Source organism: Lampetra fluviatilis, chromosome 53 (genome assembly GCF_964198595.1).
Source record: "Lampetra fluviatilis chromosome 53, kcLamFluv1.1, whole genome shotgun sequence".
NCBI classification, from domain to species: domain Eukaryota; kingdom Metazoa; phylum Chordata; class Hyperoartia; order Petromyzontiformes; family Petromyzontidae; genus Lampetra; species Lampetra fluviatilis.
The window spans coordinates 5,120,632-5,138,340 of record NC_136327.1 but is presented as its reverse complement, the minus strand read 5'-3'; the positions used below and the strand labels follow the sequence as shown (position 1 = coordinate 5,138,340).

General features: G+C 47.2%; 1 protein-coding gene across 1 annotated transcript in view; it reads right to left on the bottom strand.

Moving 5' to 3' along the window:
- The window catches only part of GNRHR (gonadotropin releasing hormone receptor), a 33,379-nt gene extending 15,876 nt beyond the window's left edge, over positions 1-17,503 (bottom strand). The window contains exon 1 of the mRNA XM_078879071.1: positions 16,850-17,503. Coding sequence (XP_078735197.1) covers positions 16,850-17,503 — 654 coding nt within the window. The remainder of the gene's footprint in view (positions 1-16,849) is intronic.
- Between the last annotated feature and the right edge of the window lie 206 nt (positions 17,504-17,709).

Below are 17,709 nucleotides of genomic sequence, written 5' to 3'. Positions count from 1 at the left end.
GTCACTCGTCTCTTGAGCGGTCGCATCGGAGCACTCCTGCTAATTGTTTGGCGTTTCCTTTTCATTTTGAATGGCCTCGTTTAAATAAATAATAAACCGACAAATAAATATAATCTATCCCAAGGATATACAAGCCCGGGTTTAATTCATGTCTGCCAAATTTTTTTGAGGTTATACATTATTCTGATAACAACAACAACAAAACCAGCTGCCACCATTAGTACATCAAACTGCACGGTTACATCAATTGTAAATTGAGGTTCAGGGTGTTCGGGAACAACAAACAAACAACAAGCAAACAACAATGTGGACGTCAAGGTCGCTTGCCAGGGACATTGGCGTGTCAGGCACGATCGCTCAGAATCCTCCGGACAAGTCTGGCGGAGGAGGAGGAGGGTTATCGATCTTGCGAATCAACAGATGCGTCGCCCATGGATTACAATCCCTTGCTGCCACGCACTGCCACGACGCTGTGAGCTCATGTTCGACGCAATCCATCACACGCGCTGTGCGGACTGACCACTCTTGCCGAACACTGCGCTATGGACTTCTGCTTCCACCCGGCATGTCCCCAGCTTACGCGCGCGAGCTGGGTTCATGAGATTGCATCAAATATTTGAAGCTTTCGTGACTGCAAGGATTCATATGCTTAGGTTTTTTCGGTAAAGTCACGTAGGTAAACAATTAAAATTAACAAAAGTAAAATAAAATAAAAAATCACGACGTTTCAGAGGCAACACAAGCTTCCGATAGCTGTACAGCTATCGTGCTGTGACGGTTCCACCTGAAGAGCTATCGTGCTGTGACGGTTCCACCTGAAGACGGAAGCTTGTGTTGCCTCCGAAACGTCGTGATTTTTATTTTATTTTTTATTTCACTTTGATTAATTTAATTTTTTTACCTACGTGACTTTACCGAAAAAACGCAAGAATATGAATATTGCATCAAAGGACGAAGTTCCACCGATATTCGACATTTCGAATCTGCTGTCCGGTTATATTTCTTTCTTTAATTAAATCATGGATTAATTCCATTTACGGGGCAGTGTTGCTGCCGCAGTGCAATGATCAGCACCCTTAACCTGCGATCCAGAGGTTCACTGGTTCGATTCCATCTCCACCGATGCAACATTTCTTACATCCCCCCTCCCAACTCACCACCGCCTCTACCCACCCATCAGCATACACTGGTGTTGCTCTGTGATTGGAGGGTCGTGTGTGGTGGGGTAAACCGTGGGCACCCCCGACCCTTCCGTAACACGGCATGCCAGCGTGGAAGAGTGGGCAGAATTACCTTTTGGATGTGGCTCCTGCAGCGCAAAGCCGTTCCACTCCAGCGGTACTCTGCAAGCTGCCCTGCCCGCCACCGTTCATTGGGCTCGCTGTACATAGCAACTCGCTACGCACGTCGAGGGCGCATACACAAAAGACACGAGACTCGCGCTTGATTGACACAGAGAGAGTAGAGAGAGAGAGAACGTGCCGTGTGTGGAACGCACGCGAATGCACAATGCACTGCTGCCGTGCTTAGAGTCATGGACCGTGACTAAGGTTTATTTTTTTCTATCGTTGCAAAGAGGAGTCATTTGTTTAGCAATTGAATTATCTCGATGTGTCCCTCTCGAAAAAAATGTTAAAGGGTATTTTGAATACTTGTCACTTCTAACCAGAACGTCCTCATCAAGGGACTATTTTTTTTGCCAATATCACTGTATGAAAAATAAGATTAGGGTTTACTCTCTCTTTATACTGTTCGTCTTTTGGCGTTCTCTGGCCTGACACTGGTGAGAGCAGGTCATAAACGAGGTTACCGCTAGCGTAGGTCAATCGGTTTCAAAGATATTGCGTATGTTATCAGAGCATGTTTGTTTGTATGTTTTGTCACAAGTACGCGTGGTTAATGCAGATTTGATGGCTTGCAAAAGGTATCTAGTTGGTGTTAGAACATCTTAACAGGAATGTCCTTGTTCACCTTGTCGAAAAGTTTCGCGGAATCTCACGATTCCTTGAGCAAATGATTTTGCCCTGAAATGTTTGTTGGACGAATTGTTTCTACGTTGGGAAGCCGCTTGGAGCTATGCACTTTTAAATCTAGATACAAAACTCATTTCTTTAGAAATGCTGTTGTCCTTTCCCCTGCAACTCCGGTTAGCATGGTCGGCTACGTACGTTGCGAATGAAGTTCAACACACAACAACAACAACCGCCATTCGCCACTAAGTGGCGGTGACGTCACCACGACGCTTGTGCCAGGCCATGTGCACCTTGAGGCCACGTGAAGTGTCGAACGCCCGCTGGCAGGAGGTCACATACACACACGTGCGGTGCATCTGTCCGTCCGTCCACAGTGGGACGTAGGGGAGCGCGTACGCCACGATTACTCCCGCGAAGGTGATCCAACGTGAACCCAAAATGTGGCAAAGAGCTTTGCCGCTATTAGGGGCCGGCTCTCTGAAACACTGGCACAATTCATCAGCGCGTTGCCCAAACACTTTGAGACACGAACCAGAAAAAGGTAACTACGGGGACAACCTCGACTTTCGAACATTCGACGTACGAACCTTTAGAGATACGAACAAACCTGTCCGTACATGCATTGTGCCTGTTCGGATCAAGAGTCGTGAGTTCAACGTCGCGGAATAGATGGCGGTGGTGGCATCTACATCTGCAGAACATCAAGTGTCAGTGACATCTACTTCTACACGAGATTATACAACTTTTAAAGCCATTCCCCGTGTTTAGTGTATACGTCGTACAACATGTTTGGAATCGACAGGGGCAAAGTCGGACTTGCGAACAAGTCGACTTTCGAAGAAACCTCTGGAACCTAACTCGTTCGTAAATAGAGGAGTCCCTGTACAGACATTTGCAAATATGCCAATGCTTTTGCTTGCCCTGACATCTATCCGTCGGCTTCCGTTTCAATAACCCAAACACTTCCGAAGACGCGATGGAGGGGCCCGGAGTCATCAGAGAACAAAAAGGCCATTCCTGGGAGAGGGAGCAGCACTCAATCACGCCGCTGATTAGGCTAACAACCCACTGCCTGCTGTAATTCCTTCTCCCGGGCATCGCCTCTTTCCCCCCACGCTCCATCAATCTCTGGACTTGCTGTCGCCCCAATTAGACGAGTGGTGTGGTGCCGTTTGCGGCTTGACAGCGCACGTCACAATTTAGCAAATGTTCCGTGGCTGCATGAAGTGCAAATCGCTGGGCCGCGTGGAAAGTTTAATTCAAAGAATCCGTGCAATAAAAATTACACGTTGTCGACATGCGGCAATCTTCCGCTTCGCGTTGTCCCATCGATGGAGGGTGGTGGGGGGGACGAAGCCGTACTCAAGCACTGCCCCAAACTATCTGTATCTCTTTAAATTTCCCCCCCTTCCAACCCAGTTTAAATAGACGCTCCAAGCGTGGTGGTGTTTTCTTTTAGACGCTGTCGCCTTCCCCGTAACATCAAAAGAGTAAAGAAAAGCAATTACTTAACTCTTAATTTTGGAGCTTTCGTGACTGCAGGAATTATTCTTTGGTTCTTTCGGTTAAGTCACGTCTAAAGATAAAATAATAAATTAAATAATAGCATATTACGACGTTCCGACCTCTCTCTTTGTGCCGATATGTGTCCTCGACGAAACGACCTCTCTCTTTGTGCCGATATGTGTCCTCTCTCTGTGTGTCCTTGTGATGTCTGTCTGCTTGTATGTCTGTCTATAGTTTTCTAGTTAGATTTTTGTTGCTATTTCTATTATGCCTGATGATGATTGCTTGTGTTGCAATCGAAACGTCGTAATATGCTATTATTTAATTTATTATTTTATCTTTAGACGTGACTTAACCGAAAGAACCAAAGAATAATGACTTAACTTTTCACTTTTAATTTCTTCTATCGACTAACTCACCTCTCCCGTGCTTACTCCGTTACGCGCCGATGCCCTTTAACCTGCGCGCGGTTGCAGATTTATCTTTGTTCTCGGGCCACGTTCGCCGCTGAGCTCTTGACGGACTTTATTTTATCATTCTTGTTTGCTCCGTGCGCCGCCCCCCCCCCCCCACCACCGTTCCCGTTCCGCTGCAATGTGCACCCATGCCTCCTTTAATCGAGGGCGATATTGCCACGTAAGACAAAGAGTCATTGATTGACATCGCCTCTCGATCTCGTCTCCGATCCCGTCCTCTAGCTCCCTCCACGTGTCTCGCGTCCGTCTGTTTTACTTTCCGTCCCATGTAGCTCGTTAATCCGTCTTCAGGCGCTCTCCTCTCGTCTCGTCACTTGCCTTGCCGATCAAAGCCCTCTCATTGACAAGTTCGATCTGCCGTTGTATATATATTCCGTTTTTTTTTATCTCGTTGATTTTTGTTTTCTTTCTCGCACTCTCTCTCTCTCGCCCTCTCTTCTCTCCTCCATCTCACAGTCACGTTTTACAATTTCGCCCGATGCTTGCCGGTGTGCTGTAATCACCGGCGAAGCGTCAACGTGCTCAAATTGTAAATGTCGGTGCGGGTTTTTGCTCTGTAACGCAAAAAACCGGTGCTGTTGATTTAGTGACAAATTGGCAGGTTCCGCACACGTGGCAAACCTTGCTGATTGGCTGTTTGGGGTGGAGGTGGGTTTAACGACAAATTCACGTTGACGCGCGATCGAACTAAAAGAAATACGTAACTTTGTCACGGGATGAAGATGTTTCTCTAAGGAATGTTTTTATTTATTTATTGCAGCAGGTGATGTGCCAGATGTTTGCCAGCAGTGCGCCGTACGTGCCGAACCACTGACGACTTCACTTAGTCCTCTGTATCACAGCACACACTCTAGGAGCACGCTTTTAATTTGTACCACGAATAGTATTTGTCATATGTCGGGGCAATTTAAAATAAACATTCACGGAGCTAGGAGTGAGTCAAATTCCATGACGCGGTAAATTTCTGTTTTACCTTAACAGTCAAATGCTTTTTTTTTGCGTGAAAATAAGATATGATTCGAGTCCATTAACCTATTGGCCTGTTTCACCTTCTTAACAGCCAAATTTGTGGTCATTCCATCGCACTTTCTCTGATGTCGGGCGCTTAGGCATTTACTGTCGCCCGCCTCATCCCCGCTGTGCCTCCTTTGCTGTTCTCGTCACTTTTTTGACGTTTATCTGATTCGCAATGTTTAGCGGGTTATCTATTTATTTATTCAGTCCGCTTGTGACGCATTGCCGCACACTATTGGCTCCTCGGCTCTCGTAGACAGAGAGAGGACGACTCGGAGACGTGACCAGGAGGAGGAACCACAGAGAAGGCAGCGGCCACACGGTGATGAGCCAGCGCCTATCAGCAATTGCCCGAGTTCTGCGGTCCTCTACGTACTAAGATTTGTTTTCAGCCTATCACTGAGTGCGTTATTCGCGTGAGAAGAAAGCGGAGCACCCGGAGAAAACCCCACGTGTGTGAAAGGTGAAAGGGGGAAACGCTTTATCCCATACAGATGTAAACAAGGGGGGGGGGGTGTCTGCATTTTCCTCTAATGCTTTGACCACAACGCCCAATGAAATGTGCGCGAAAGACACTTTTTTTTTAAATACAATTATTCGCACTATTTGATTAAGCGGGCAAACTGCAAACCGGTTTTGACCTGTGAACTCGCTTCAATCTTCCGAGGTTTTTTCGTGCAATTTGTTGGTGACCCGACCCAGAGACCATTCCCTCGTTCCACCTAAACTCGATACTCGTTCTCTCAACAGCAGCGTCGGCTCGCTACACGTGTTGTGCGTACGTACGTTGAACTTCCTTCGCGCCGTACGTAGCCAACCGTGCCCAATCGCGGGCGCGGGAGTCGGAGTGCACGTGCTGTGTGTGAAAGAGATGCCGTGCGGTTTTACCGTTGTGTTGAGCCTTCAATCATCTGTACCCTATGAGTGCATTTCGCCGCTAAGGGTTTGCGGCGGCTATTTAGAGGAAACATCTCATTATAGCCCGTCCACCCGGGTCACCTCTTAATGTAGCCACTCTCTTTGTTATAAATCAATCGGTCCGCGTATCGATTGATACGTCATACACAGCATAATCAATTTCAATATCTCCATTCATCCCCAGATAATGAATATCCCAAATCTATTCCCTAAAGGGGACAAATTTTACGTTAATAAATTAACGCCTTCGTACCCGGACCATCGTTTGTCCGGGGGGTGTGTGGGGGGGGAGTCAATGAAATAGTTTGCAATTTGTGAATGGGTCAAAAGTGAAATTTCGATTTAAAGCTTTCGTGACTGCAGGGATTCATCTTCTTGGTTCTTTCGGTAAAGTCACGTAGAAGGGAAGTAATCAAATAATAAAAATAAAACATAATAAAATAATTCTCACGACGTTTCAGCCACAACGCAAGCATCCGTCCTCAGGTGAAACCAGGTCTGTCGAGTCGCCTCGACAGACCTGGTTTCACCTGCGACTTTACCGAAAGAACCAAGAAGGGTCAAAAGTGGTTGTCCTGCGACAGGAACGTGCAATGTCCACCACAGGCGATGAGCTCCGATGCCTCAACGTGGCTTATTTGAGCGTTAAATCGCCGTGACACATTTGTTTGACTGTTACACAACGCTACGGGGGGGGGGGGCGGGGGGCATAACTGACCGTCGATTATCCGCCCCGATCGTGTGATCGCCCACTGCGAGTGTAGCCATTGTGGATGATTTTACATTAAAAAAAAATGCTTTCACGGGTTAGAAAGCCAAAGCTCCGAGCCGTTAAACAAGAATGGCCCCGTTCGTTTATTTCCTCGCAGGGGCTTTTACACCGTTGCATTTCACGGTGGGCATAACGAAATGCGCAACCGAGAATCAGAGGCAAGCGATAAAGGCGTGGCCCTAAGAGCAGAGGAGGGATCGGCAACCACAATAACAAGGAGAGGGATTTTGACTTAAAACTTTCCCCTGTTCCTGATGACGGCCGCTTGTGTTGCGATCGAAACGTCGTTATATTTTTATTATTTTTTATTCATTTTGTTTTCATTTTTTGTATTATTATAAAAAAAATTATCTACATGACTTTACCGAAACAACAATAGAATAAGAAGATGAATCTTTTTTTAGCGAATTCGGTTAAAAAAATAACCCCCCCCTCCCCTATGAATATTTCGAGAGTTGCACGGCATGCGAATGCAAGACAGTCCTTGATGCTAAACGTCAAACCATGCGATTCGTAACCCCCCTCTTTGGAGAACAGCACGCGCGTAATGATTTGTAAAGCCGCATTACAAATATTTGTTGGGCTTTTAGACATTCACCGCTAATCGAAAATGATCGTCGTGCCGCCGGAAGCCATGAAGCAGCTCTTTAAAAAGATCCAGAGCCTGCGGATTTTTCGACCGCCCTTGGCCACTTCGAGAGGCTCGTGGGAGAGACGTTCACAGACAAAGCCGCGTGACGTCAACGGGACACTCATCGCTTCCTCAGTGACGACGACGAAGACGATGAAGACGACGACGCGCCCTGAGCAACGAGTTCCACGGAAACGCCGCAGTGGTGAGGTCAAAGATTGGCCCCACTTAAGCCCATCAGAGCCATTTTCGCATATCTGTTCTGCGATGCTCTCTTACTTACCTCCCCCCCCCCAGCCCCCCCGCCCTCACCTCTCACTCTTGGTTCTGTTGATAATGATGTTCACAATGTATGGATTAAGGTTTTTCACGGCTCGCTGTGTGATAAATGCTCTTAAAAGCTGCTCTTTTGGAATAGCCTTGGCGAGCGGTCGCTTTCTTTTTCTTCTTCGTCGCGATTTTTTTGACAGCACGAAGACGCCTCCAATGTGGGAGGCAGCTACTGCCTGAATATGCCTCCAACGTGGAAGGCGAAACGTCGTAATTGACCACGGAGGAGCGCTCGCCACGGCCATCTCGGTGATGCTCAAGAAGCACACAAATGACACGCACAACTGCGACAATGTAAACACGGATCCATTCATGCATTGCGAATGTTGCATCGACATCTGTGCATCTCCTTTGTCCATTATATAGGGGTGGGGGGTTTTTGGGTTAGATCGCGTACATTTTAAGTGTCGCTTGAAAAACCGAAACAGGAGGAGGATTTATTCACAATTCTGGCTGTCGCCTGATGATGCTGGTTGTGATTGCCGGAATTGTAAATGGTGTGGGTTTACTCTAAAACACACTAGTGTGCTGAACTAGTAACTAATTGGAATTGGCATGCTTTGTTCACGTGACAAACCTTACTTATTGGCTGTGTCGGGTGGTGGCGGAGTTAACGACACATTTACACGATCTGACCAAAAACAACCTCTACTGTGGATAATATTTGTAGCGAAAGGCTACCACGTGTTAATCCCTTTTGTTTGTGTCGGTCGTGCTACAAACTGCAGAAATCACATTGCTGGCACAATTACAATTTTTGCGTCCAATTATATGCATTAACATTTTTGTTATCATTGTGTGGAACATTTATTCATTTATTTATTTACCACTGGCTTGTTTCCAACACAGTACAATTAATTGCCAGGTCACCGTCGAGTGCACAACGCTTCCTTGTTTTCTTGTTTTTGTTTTAACTGTCAAACCATCAACAGGGATTTGTGTATAAACAACAACAACAACAATAACAACAACAACAGGAAACATTAATAAACACACACAGCCACAAGGCCCATGTGCATTGCGTGGAATGTTTGGCCAAATTCAGTCTTGAGTGAGGCTTTCCGCGATATAAGATTAACGTTACAAATAAATCACCCTATTAAAATGAATTGCCACCATAGTGCTTATGTATCATTTCTGCCTCGGCAATCTGTCTTCCGGCAGAACGCATTTAGGTGGGAGATACTGCCGTGGTGGAATGGTCAGTGATGACCTCTGGTCATCGGTTCGATTAGATCTACCGGCATGCCACGACCGTGAGATGTTAGCTACCTAGCCAGGTATACAGGAGGTCATCGGTTCGATCCCGACTCTGACGCCTGCTGTATTTGGCATGCTCTCCCCGTGGTTGCGTGGATTTTTCGCCGGGTCCTCCGGTTTATCCCTCCACATTTATAAACACACTTGGAGAGTCTCTGGCTGCTAGACGTTTTCGCACGACAAGCCTCCTCGTTGCGCTTTCATTTGTGGCCAGGCAGCTTCTGAAAGGGATCTCTACAGCTCAGTGGGCCTTACCTGGTAAAATAATAACGTAGTTCATCGTTTTCTTTTAAAGGGACAAGCTGTTAAATTCTCCGCCAAAACTCTGTCCAACCAAGCGGTGTAAATGTGTTCGCGAACGGGTATTCGATCGCGTGTGGTGGGTCAAAGTGTGGGAACTCCCACCTCTTCAACGGGGCATCGCCGGCGTGTGAGAGGAGGCCAAGTTAGCCTTTAAAGGGGCTCTCTTTAGAGCTCCCTTTGTGCATTCCCTTGTTTGTGATATGTAGTGATGCTAAAACCAAACGTTATTTTGTTTAGCAAGGTAAAGGTCACTCTTTTTCAGAAGCGACTTGGCCACACATAATACATCGACGAACATGGCTTCTCTTGTAGAAATGTATAGCAGGCAAATACTGTAAACACATATTTCGATATGAGGAAGGAAAAAACCGGAGGACCCGGAGAAAAATCCACGGGGAAAGAGAGAGAGGCACGCAAACTCCAAATATACAGCAGCAGGCGTCAGGGTCGAGATCGAACCCACGACCTTCTGTATACCACGCGAGGTAGTTAACATCTCCTAGCCACCGTGATGATGATGATGAGAGAGAGACACAAACTCCAAATATACAGCAGCAGGCGTCAGGACTGAGATTGAACCCACGACCTCCTGTATACCACGCGAGGTAGTTAACATCTCGCCACCGTGATGATGATTATGAGAGAGAGACACGCAAACTCCAAATATACAGCAGGCGTCAGGATCTAGATCCAACCCACGACCTTCTGTATACCAGGCGAGGTAGTTAACATCTCCTAGCCACCGTGATGATGATGATGATGATGAGAGAGTGAGACACGCAAACTCCAAATATACAGCAGGCGTCAGAATCAGGATCGAACCCACGACCTCCTGTATACCAGGCGAGAGAGTTAACATCTCCTAGCCACCGTGATGATGATGATGATGATCAGAGAGAGAGAGACACGCAAACTCCAAATATACAGCAGGCGTCAGGATCAGGATTGAACACACGACTTCCTGTATACCAGGCGAGGTAGTTAACATCTCCTAGCCACCGTGATGATGATGATGATGAGAGAGACACAAACTCCAAATATACAGCAGCAGGCGTCAGGATTGGGATTGAACCCACAACCTCCTGTATACCAGGCGAGGGAGTTAACATCTCCTAGCCACCGTGATGATGATGATGATCAGAGAGAGAGAGACACGCAAACTCCAAATATACAGCAGGCGTCAGGATCAGGATTGAACACACGACTTCCTGTATACCACGCGAGGGAGTTAACATCTCCTAGCCACCGTGATGATGATGATGATGAGAGAGACACAAACTCCAAATATACAGCAGCAGGCGTCAGGATTGGGATTGAACCCACGACCTCCTGTATACCAGGCGAGGTAGTTAACATCTCGCCACCCGGTGCCTCACCATTTAATCAGACTAACGCTGGGCTTGTTTGTATCTTGGTGATATCTGTCTGCTTTTATGTCTGTCTATAGTTTTCTGGTTAGATTTTTTGTTGCTATTTAATTTATACCTGATGATGATTGCTTGTGTTGCAATCGAAACGTCGTATGCTATTATTTAATTTATTATTTTATCTTTATACGTGACTTTACCGAAAGGACCAAAGAATAATTCCTGCAGACACGAAAGCTCCAAAATTAAGGGTGACCTCTTTGTAAACAACTCGCGGCCCAGTGGGTATTTTGCTTTTGTGTTCCTTTTGCTTAAAACCAAACTATCCGACCTGCAAACCAACAAAGCGGCCGGTCGGAGCAGGCGTCGTCCTCTCATTCTCGTTCGCTGTCCCAATCGCAGGCGCGCGACGCCGCATCGCCGAGGCGCGTTCCGTCATTCTCCGGACTCTCACTCACGGCGCGTGGAGCGCGAGACGTTTGTGGCCGACAGCTGGTCAACAACTGGTCAACAAAAAAAAAAAATTCTGGCCTGGACTTTTGCAGCTCTTTTAGACTAATTTCAGGGTGCTGATTCCAAATCTGATCTCAGATTTGCTCTATCACATCTCATTTTATGCTATCGGCATACCCCATTTTCATTGATTTTACCCGAAATTAACTCTGTCACTTATGATGGCAAGTTGTTGCGAGTCAGTGACGGCTTTAGTGTTAAAATATGGTGCTGTATTTTTAGGATGGTGTGTTTATAATATCATTTTATGTAGATATCCACATTTATTTAATATTTTTCTTCCGCAGTTTTTATTGAAAATGCAATATTTGATATCTCAAAAACCTGATGTGATAGATTTGGAAGCAGCACCCCAAAATTACATTAATACCGTTGGAATACCTTATGCCAGAAAAAGTGTGTTGACCAGTGTTATTTATCCGCACGCTTGCCCCCACCTCCCACGACCCCGCATGGGGGAGGAGGAGAGGGAGGGGGGGCTTGATGTTAAAAGGTGGCCGCAGGTTCATAGCGTCGGTGCGCCAATCGCAGCATTGCTATTTCTTTGGGTAAATGCATTTGTACTAATAGCAGTATACGTGTTTTGTATGGCTTCATGCTGTGGTAGTAGATGCATTTCAAAACAGAAATGTGTGGGGGGTCGGAGGTATTGGTCTACAGGGACGGGCGATGACGACAATGATGACAGCGATATTGACGTGAAGGGAATTCACTGGCGATGCTGCTGCTACAACACATTCGTCAATAACAACACTCTGAACTTAAATTTCGATTTAAAGCTTTCGTGACTGCAGGGATTCATCTTCTTGGTTCTTTCAGTAAAGTCACGTAGAAGGGAAATAATAAAATAATAAAAATAAAACATAATATTATTATGTTTTATTTTTATTATTAAAATAAAACATAATATTATTATGTTTTATTTTATTATTTTATTATAAACATAATTTATTATGTTTTATTTTTATTATTTTATTATTATTAAAAATAAAACATAATATTATTATGTTTTATTTTTATTATTATTAAAAATAAAACATAATATTATTATGTTTTATTTTTATTATTAAAATAAAACATAATATTATTACGTTTTATTTTATTATATTATTATAAACATAATTTATTATGTTTTATTTTTATTATTTTCTTATTTCCCTTCTACGTGACTTTACCGAAAGAAACAAGAAGACTCTGAACTTAATAGAAACAAATAGGTGACGTTTCGAGCAAAGGCCCCCTCTCAAAGGGCCTTTCTTGAATAGAAAGTCCCGTGAAGAAGGACCATTGGCCGAAACGTCTCCTATTATATACACATTTATACATTCATTCGAAGGCCACGGCGTTAATTCCGAACGCGTTGAGGTGTTGTTGTTGTTGCCGCTGTTGTTGTTATTGTTGTTGTTATTTTTTCCCACCCACAAATCGACACCGTCGTACCCTGTGCACTTGGCGCGATGCAATTCGACCCACGTGGCACTTGAATGTGCACGACCCCAGCGCTGATTTTAATGATTCTGCTGATGTTGACGTTGTTGTTGTTGTTGTTGCTGTTGTTGTTGGGTTTTTTCTTCATTTATTTTCCAAACACAGAGGGCGTTTTCATTCGCTCTTCTCCTCCTGATCTTTCTTTCTCTTTTTAAATCCTTTATATTAAGTTCACTTGCTTGCTTACTTGCTTGCTTGCTTGCGCGCTTACGACCGTGCAAATCTTTCGGTCGTTTTGTAACCCACATCGAGCTGACATTTTGCACACAGACTCGTTGTGCGTGACATATTTTCGTGAAAATTTTTTCCCAAAATTGTACACTTTTTAGGAAAAAAGAAATAATATTTAATTACCAATTGCTTAATGGTGGCAGGCAATCATCTGACCCATAGGTGGCAGCCATCTCAAGCCAGAGGACGAGAGGACTCTAGCCGCCACGCATATAAAGGATTTATAGTGAAAAACTTAGTTTTTACGGGTTAATTTTTTCATTCTCTCTCTCTCTCTCGCCTCACTTGAGGCGTGCTAACATGTTGAACTTACGTACTTATATATTTGTGGCACCAAAACCGATTTCCTTTTATGGATCACTTAAAAAATAATTCCTGTTTCAATCCCCTGTGCCTGGTGGCTAAGGCACAGATAAGCGCTTGGAACTTCTATGAGCAATACATCGCAGTGAGAGGATGATATATTCCATTAACTGGAGCAGTTGTATCATTCCGCTTTTTTTTCTCACTTTATTGCCTGGGAGAAATACAAAAAAAATATTGGCCGTTCTGTATGCCAGGCGATCAAGTGGTGATGCTAGGCACAGGCAAAACTAAGCCGTGGTTGACGGGGTCCCAAGCAGCTAAAGGGGCCTCAGAGTAACATATAAAAACAAGTTTAATCAAATATTATCTCGAATTCAAATCCCAAAAACATAAAATGCCGATTAACATTAAAAAGCCAATTAAAATCTAGTCCCTTATCTTTTATTTACGTCTATTCTCTAGCATAACTTCATATTTGTATCTTGTGTACATCTCGATTAATTTCACTACATCTGTACCATCTGCATATCTATTCTCACATCTCACTCACCGCATCTCAATCTCGTGTCGATATCTCTTCAGCCATCTCACGAGGAGTTTACACATTGAAAGGAGGTGGGTCTTCAACAGTAATTTATTTTAACGACCCTCGGTGTGCCATCACCAACACTGATGTCTGAATGCGTGAAGTCCATTCCACAGGGGGAAACGTGACCAGCCCGGGTTTTACACATTTCCAATGTGCCAGCACCATCGCTCATGCCCGAATCCGTGAAGTTCATTCCGCGGTGGAAAATGTGCCCAGCCCGGGTTTTACATTATTTGTGATCCTCAGTGTGCCATCACCACCACTGACGCCGGAATACGCGAAGTCCATTCCGCAGCGAGAATTGTGACCATCCCGGAATTTAAAACAAATTCTCCTTAGGACCCTCAATGTGCCAGCACCACTGCTCAATCCTGAATATGTGAAGTCCATTCCGCAGGGGCTAATATAGCCAGCCCGGGTTTTACCTTATTTGTGATCCTCAATGTGCAAGCACCACCGCTCATGCCCGAATCCGTGAAGTCCATTCCGTAAGGGGGGGGGGGGAAAGCCAGCCCGGGTTTTACCCTTGCGCCGTAGCATCCAGCGTGTGTTTAGGTATGTGCTGAATTCACGACACATTGCAATCATTTTCGTAGTTGTTGTTGAAATAGCGCTTTGAGCGCGGACAAAGGAGCGCTGACAGGCCACGCGCAGACGAAATCAGGGCCACGCGAGAACAATTCTCCACGCTCGCGTCTTCCTCGCCGTGAAGTGCGAAGCGCCGCGCGCGAGTGGCACACGTGCGCGCTCACCCGTGGAAGGTGCCGCGCGTGTTGCAGACCGATTTGTCAATACACTGCTGGATGAGTGCCCGTCTCCCCCCCCCCCCCTTTCCCCTACCTCACCTCCCTCCCTCAATGTGCAAGCGCCACCGCTCCCCTCCCCTCTCGTTTAGGCGGCATCTAAATTACAAGTCCCATTGCGCTCGCTAACCATCACACCACGACAGCTTCCCAATATGAAATTTGAGCAGATGGAAAAAAAATTCGAAACGTAGAGAGAAAGAGTCACGCAGAAAATATTGCTTCGCAACTGTGATGCTTATCGCGGTTGGCTACGTACGGCGGGAAAAAAGTTCAACATACATACGTACATACATGAGAGGTCTGTATAAGAATAAGTTTTACCACTTCTGGCAAAAAAAAACAGGTGTTAAGATGTTAAAACACTAAACAGAAACCTTTTGCAAGGAATCAGATCAACATTAACCACATATACTTGTGGTGAACATGCAAAAAAAAACATGCTCTGGTAGCATATGCATTAATTTTTTTTTTTATACAGCTGTCGTAGCTGTGACGGTTCCACCTGAAGACGGAAGCTTGTGTTGCCTCCGAAACGTCGTGATTTTTATTTTATTTTACTTTTATTAATTTTAATGTTTTACCTACGTGACTTTACCGAAAAAACCTAAGAATATAGCATATGCATTGTCTTTGAAACTGATTGGTCCACACCAGAGACAGCTTTCTTTAGAGCCTCGTCTCGAACCGTGTTAGACAAGAGGACGCCAAAAGGCGAACAGCACAATGACAATGCCACTATCAGGACATTGAGAGCTGGGGGGGGGGGGGGGGGTCCCATGATGAGAGCTCTGGCACGCGTGATTGTGTTCTGGATGGTGAAGAACGCACAGAAGTGTTCCAGAAAGGGATGAGCACGCGGTTGGGCATTTTGAGAGACACTCACGCTTTGGATGCCACCGTGGTAGTGTCCACACGCACACACACATAAAAAACAAAGATCCCCCGTATAACCTTAATAGACTGTAGGGGCAAGTGCTGTTAGCGAGCACCTATGAAGGCCGGAACGGTACACTCGGGGGTGAGTGGCCAGCACCACGCCCGACCGCCTTTGTCTCCCCAGTGACGATGTTTACACACCGCACCAGGTATTCATTTAAGGCTGAGTCGACCTAGGGGAGGCCCAGGACCGGTTCAGATAATCGTCACTGGTGTTGGCCGTGAGCGGGAATCGAACCCGGGTCGCCAGGTTCATAGCGCAGCGCGCTAACCGCTACACTACCGCGTGCGGTGGCACTTGAAACACCTCCGATTAGCACGGTTGGATAGGTACGGTGCGAACGAAGTTCAACATACAGTATACACATATAACAAGCAATTGGTGCAAGCCAGTTTCTTGAATTGCCTCGCCTCTGAACCACCGTAGTTCGCAGAGGGGGGGGGGGTGGGGGGGTGGTCACGAATGGCGGGGTAAGATGTGGGTGCTTGCACCTCTCCAAAGACGTTTGACTCGCGTGGCAGAGTAGGCAAAAGTACACCCTGCAGTCTATAGAGCCTTTCTATGTCTCCCCCTTGTAGAGGCTCTTCCGACAGCAGTGGCGTGAGCGAGCAATTGCCTGGCTACGCCTTTATCAACAAAAAAAACTACTTCAGAAAGCGTTCCGACTACACACCAATCCATCCACTGTTGCTTAAAATTACCCCACTTTTAGCTAATCTAACAAATCGATGACCTCCGGTCGTGACCTCTGAATCCAGCCTAAATACCCAACTCAGATCAATGTCCTGACAATACTTCCAAGGGGGGGGGGGGGGGGCGGGGGTTAACATTAAAAGTTCTGCACAGGTGGATACATCGATCCACTTGATTTACAGTGCAGAACTGCCACTTCCTGTCCACGTGGCGTCCCAGCGGGGTTTGGGGAGCTTGACAAATCTCAGCGTGATACACCAACCCCCTTCGTCTCCTTCGCGCTGGATCACAGGCGCGCGTGCACGGCCACATTTCGCTCCGCGCGCTGGCGGCTTCTGGGGAACGCAATTTCCGAAGAAGCTCCCAGGCACGTGGAGCGAAACGTCGGACACTGCGCCGGAAACAAGCGCGCGGTACGATCCGGAAAACACGCGACGCCCGAAATTTCGCACCGTATTCTGGGGGCCGCTTCTCGAGGAAGTGAATTCATCATCTTCAGGAACCGTTTAATTTCCCGAAGAACCTCCCGGCACTCGGAGCGAAACGTCGGGTATCACGCCGGCAACTGCGCGCAGTTTAACCCGACAACGCGTATGGGAGACGTCTTTCTCTGCGCGCGCTTTTTACGGTGGAGACCTTGCGGGGCCTCCGCGGAGTTGAGCACTTGGAGAGAAACGTCGGACAAGGCGCGCGCGGCGAGAGTTTCAGGCACTCCGGGAACCACGACCTTCCTCACCTGCGGGAGTGCGAGCACGGCGCTCAGAGCCCACGCCAGGCAGAGCGTCACGCGGCTGCGTCTCTTCGCCTGGCCGAACGCGAGCGGGTTGACCACGGCCGAGTAGCGGTCCAAGCTGATGACGGCCGTTACGAATGCGCTCGCGTACATCGCGAACAGCTTGAGGAACATGAGCAGGCGGCAGGCGGCGTCGCCGGCACGCCACTCCAGAGTGACGTTCCACGCGGCGTCCAGGGGCATCACGAGGAGAGTGAAGAGGAGGTCGGCCGCGCTCAGGTGGAGCATGAGCAGGCGGACGTGCGAACCGCGCTGGCGGCGACTTCGCGTTCGCCTGTCGAGGCACGCCGAGCGCAGCACCATGCCGTTGAGAGTCGCCGACGCGAGCAGCAGGATGAGCGTTACGCACACACGCACCCGGGCAGCGGCGCTGAACGTGGGCAGCAGGGGCAGCGGGTGAGGAGGAGGGTCCGTGAGATTCGAGCCCGGGACCGTGGTCATGTTCGGGTCGACGCCGCGCGGATCGGCGTCCGGGTGCGACGTGACGAGGGAGGTGCCCGGAGTGCACGGGGTTGCGCCGGGAGCGGACGAGAAGAAGGATGACGATGATGACGACGACGACGACGTGAAGTTACACGCGTGCGCTAGTAACTCCATCGCGAACAGAGGAGCGATGAGTTTGAGCAAGTCGCTCTAGGGGTGTGAGTCGCTCTGGGAATGCGATAAAGATATTTGCGCGCGCGCGCGCGCGTGTGTGTGATGTGACGAGGTGTTCGCTAGCAGCACTTGCCCCAACAGTCTACGTAGCCTAGAAAGAGGAGGGAAAGAGGTGAGGGGGACAGAGGGTGGAAGGGCGGGGGGAG